General features: G+C 39.2%; 1 protein-coding gene across 1 annotated transcript; it reads right to left on the bottom strand.

Annotated features, from left to right (window-relative positions):
* Positions 1-293: 293 nt before the first annotated feature.
* Positions 294-2,905, bottom strand: LOC108993562 (glucan endo-1,3-beta-glucosidase 5-like). Its single transcript, XM_018968529.2, has 2 exons — positions 2,446-2,905; positions 294-1,533 (listed from the first exon to the last, which is right to left on the bottom strand). Exons 1-2 carry the CDS (start codon positions 2,799-2,801, stop codon positions 405-407), a joined length of 1,485 nt encoding a protein of 494 aa, XP_018824074.1. The 5' UTR covers positions 2,802-2,905; the 3' UTR covers positions 294-404.
* Positions 2,906-3,465: the final 560 nt, after the last annotated feature.

Raw genomic sequence — 3,465 nt, 5'->3', positions numbered from 1 at the left:
GCATATCAAGGATAATGCTCAAGCCGTTGTCAAACACAGAAGTGCTTCTTGCAAGATGATCAAGATAAAACAAAGTCTTCACTGATCTTAGTCATAGAGTAGTTCTCAAACTGTCCATGCATGCAGTCTTTACTAGTCCACTTCTGTTTGTCGGTTCCTAGTCAAACTGATCTGTAATTGATATCTATAAATAGACCATGCACGCTGCACTATAGTTGGGTGTGCAATACATCCAAGTAGTTTCGCCTTTACACCCCATTAACATGTAACATGTGCATGGAAATGATCCGAAATTAATCCGAAGAATTATGATTATATTCATTCAAAAGAATTGCGCTTTAAGAAATAAAATTGAGTAGTTTCAAGTTCATATACATAGACATCAAGAATACTAACTGCTGAAATCAACAAATGATTGAAGTAATCAGGACAAGAAGCACAGTCACGAATAAGAGTGAGTTCATCTGGCTTCGACTGAGCTGGCCGTTGGAAGACCGTGGCTTCTCGTGCTTCCCAAGGTCCATCATGATCTGAAATCGACATGTATCCTGAGATGGATCTTTAGTCGTCACTACTGACAAATTATTAAACTGGCATGCACCTTTCCTCTGATCCATGGTCTGGTAATATGCATTAAAAGCATAAGAAACATTGCTCCTCGCGTCCAACATTCCGCAACTCGATCCATATCCCAGACTGGTGCAATCCGCGTAACTACACGCGTAGCTTATGCTCTGCGGTAGATTGGGGTCGGTAAGACTTGCCTCTGGCGCCATCACACACCATTCCCTCGCCAGATATTTGACTCCCTTTGCCGCCACAAGATTCCGACCTTTACCCATATCCAACGGGTATTTGATGGTTCCATCATAATTGAAGACACCCCAGTGCCGTTCGAAATTCCCAGGATCGATGCTCTTGGCGTCCTCATCTATGAGGGCAAAAACGTAAATGTCGGTTGGAGTAGGGCGCTTCGGGGTGCCTTGTCCTGCTCTTACGCGATCAAACAGGCCTTGGTTGAATCGTTGGGCAAGCTCTACGTTGGCATGCGTGTCGCCATCCGTCGGCCATCCAACCTCCCCGACGACGACGGGCATGGAGGAGAAACCGTTCTTTTCAAGAGCCGAAATAAGGGTATCGAAGTTGGCGTCCAAGACATTGGTGTACGAGATGGAGCCATCCACAACTGGGGCGGCACTGCCATTGAAGAAAGCATAGTCTAGGGGGAAATGAGGGTCGGCATAGAGGCTGAGAAATGGATAGATGTTGATGGTAAGGATTCCGCCATTATCGCTGAGGAACTTGATGATGGAGACCATGAGATCTTGGATTTCGGGTCGGAAGTTTCCGCCGGAGGGAACATCAGTGTCGGTCTCGTAGACATCTGCGTTTAGTGGGACTGTCAACTTCACTTGTCGACCTAAGCCAGCTTTTATCAGGGCAGCTTGAATATTTTGGATGGCCGGAAATGTGCTGTTTACAAACTTGTCTTTGTATGTCTTGAGGAAAGGTTCATTACCCACTGCTACATATCTGTGCTTTCCATTAGAAAACATAAAAGATATGATGTTAAGCACCGTACTTCAATGCAATTATTAAATTTAAAAAAAATATTATTTTGTCCACTTAATTTGTCTCTTATTTTGACACTTCATATATTTTATTTTATTTTTTAATTTTTAAAAATATTGTTTTAAAATAATAAAAAATATGAATAAAAAAATAAAAATAAATAAATAAACTAATTTAACCTAGTGGTCACTTGAAACGGTGCTACTCACCGCTCTTAACAAGGAATGCTATGCATGCAAAACAAGTTGTGTTAATACAAAAGTATATGTCATAACAAGGAAGTACTAGGAGACCATCTTTGCAAAGGTCAATTCTAAGAAATTAGAGATATCCTGATAAACTTGGACATCAACTTCATATGAATGGGAATTTGAAGTTTTTGCATGCATGTGATCTTCAAAATGATTTATAAAGCAGCAAAAGTGTTAGATCTGTTGGTCAAAAAATAAAGTCTATCAAGCGAAAAGATATGAACCAAATGCAAAGCGGTATACGAAACTACACATGCAAAGAACATCTTCCTGGGCCTACATATGGTCTACATAGTACTACATGAACTCAAATATTGATCAGGATTCTGGAAAATTTAGTACGAGGAATGTTATGTATTAGTTATTATTTATTTTTATATTGTATATTTATAATTTTTTTATAGAATATGAAACGTGAGATGGTGAATAGTGATTGATGATTAGAAAAAATTTTCATTCACTATTTTGTGCATGCAAACTCATCTAATTCCTTGAAATATATAGGTATTAATCATGGTTATCTAGAAAAGAATAATATTCCTGCTTGGCTTGGGAATGAAAACATAAATTAATTCCGATGATACCGAAAAGCTTGTTAAAATGCAAGAAATCGAATATTTACCTTATATCGACCCCAAAACTGGAAACGAAGGACGAGACGTTACGGGCAACCCATTCCTCGGCAACTCGAACGCTACTTGCAAGTGGTGCCAAGAACTCATTGGGTATCCCAAGCATAACCTGGATACCTGATTTCCCAAGAGCTTTAAGAGCCCCAGGATCTGCTTCAAAGAGCTTCACTTTATTGAATCCGTTGTCTTTCAAGAGCTTGACCACTATGTTAGGTGAGAGAGGATGTGTTGAACGTGTTCCCCAGTTGCAAGCCAGGCCTAGGACTCCCTTAATCGCTAAACTTCCGTCATTAACGATGATGCAGAGCAACAAAAACCATACGAAGTAGCGGAAACCCATGTTCATGTTCTGATAGTACCTGTACGTACAGCCTGAATCGCTCAATTTTTTTGGAGTTCCCTGTCCCAAACTCAAGTGTATATGAAGTGATATTTCGAATGGATCATACCACAAGGTACGCAAGTGCATAAATTTCCTTTTATGAAAAGAAAGGTAAGGGATTACATAAAGATTCTTTAAGGAACCGGATTCCAAAGGAAACCCATTTGTATTGCGAACTACGTGCCTTGTTTCCGATATTGGACTCAACCAGAGAGAGAGAGAGAGAGAGAAGTACAATATTCTACACATTAAGCAAGGAATGGAGTTAACTTCTTGATCTTTCCGTACGTGATGCCATTCCTTGGACCCAAAAACCCATTCATAACGGAACGCACCTTTCGCAGGTCGGATCTTTCTCCACTCAGTAAAGTTGCATGAAAAGCAACCTCTTTTTTTTTTTTTTTTTGTTACCAATCAAGAAATTTATCCGCCTATCTCTCTCGTAAAATCAGTTTTATAAGAGATTCTTACTCATTCTTTTTAAATATATCCAATACCTTATTCACAATTAATATAAGATTATTTTTCAACACCCTTCATTCCTTGTTGGTCAATATTTTTTTTTCTGATCTTTATCACGTGATATGTAGTGTCGCTCTCATTCGTCTTGTGACAAGTTTTAATACTA

This window comes from Juglans regia, chromosome 1 (assembly GCF_001411555.2).
Source record: "Juglans regia cultivar Chandler chromosome 1, Walnut 2.0, whole genome shotgun sequence".
Classification (NCBI taxonomy): Eukaryota; Viridiplantae; Streptophyta; class Magnoliopsida; order Fagales; family Juglandaceae; genus Juglans; species Juglans regia.
This window is presented reverse-complemented; position numbering and strand designations above follow the sequence as displayed.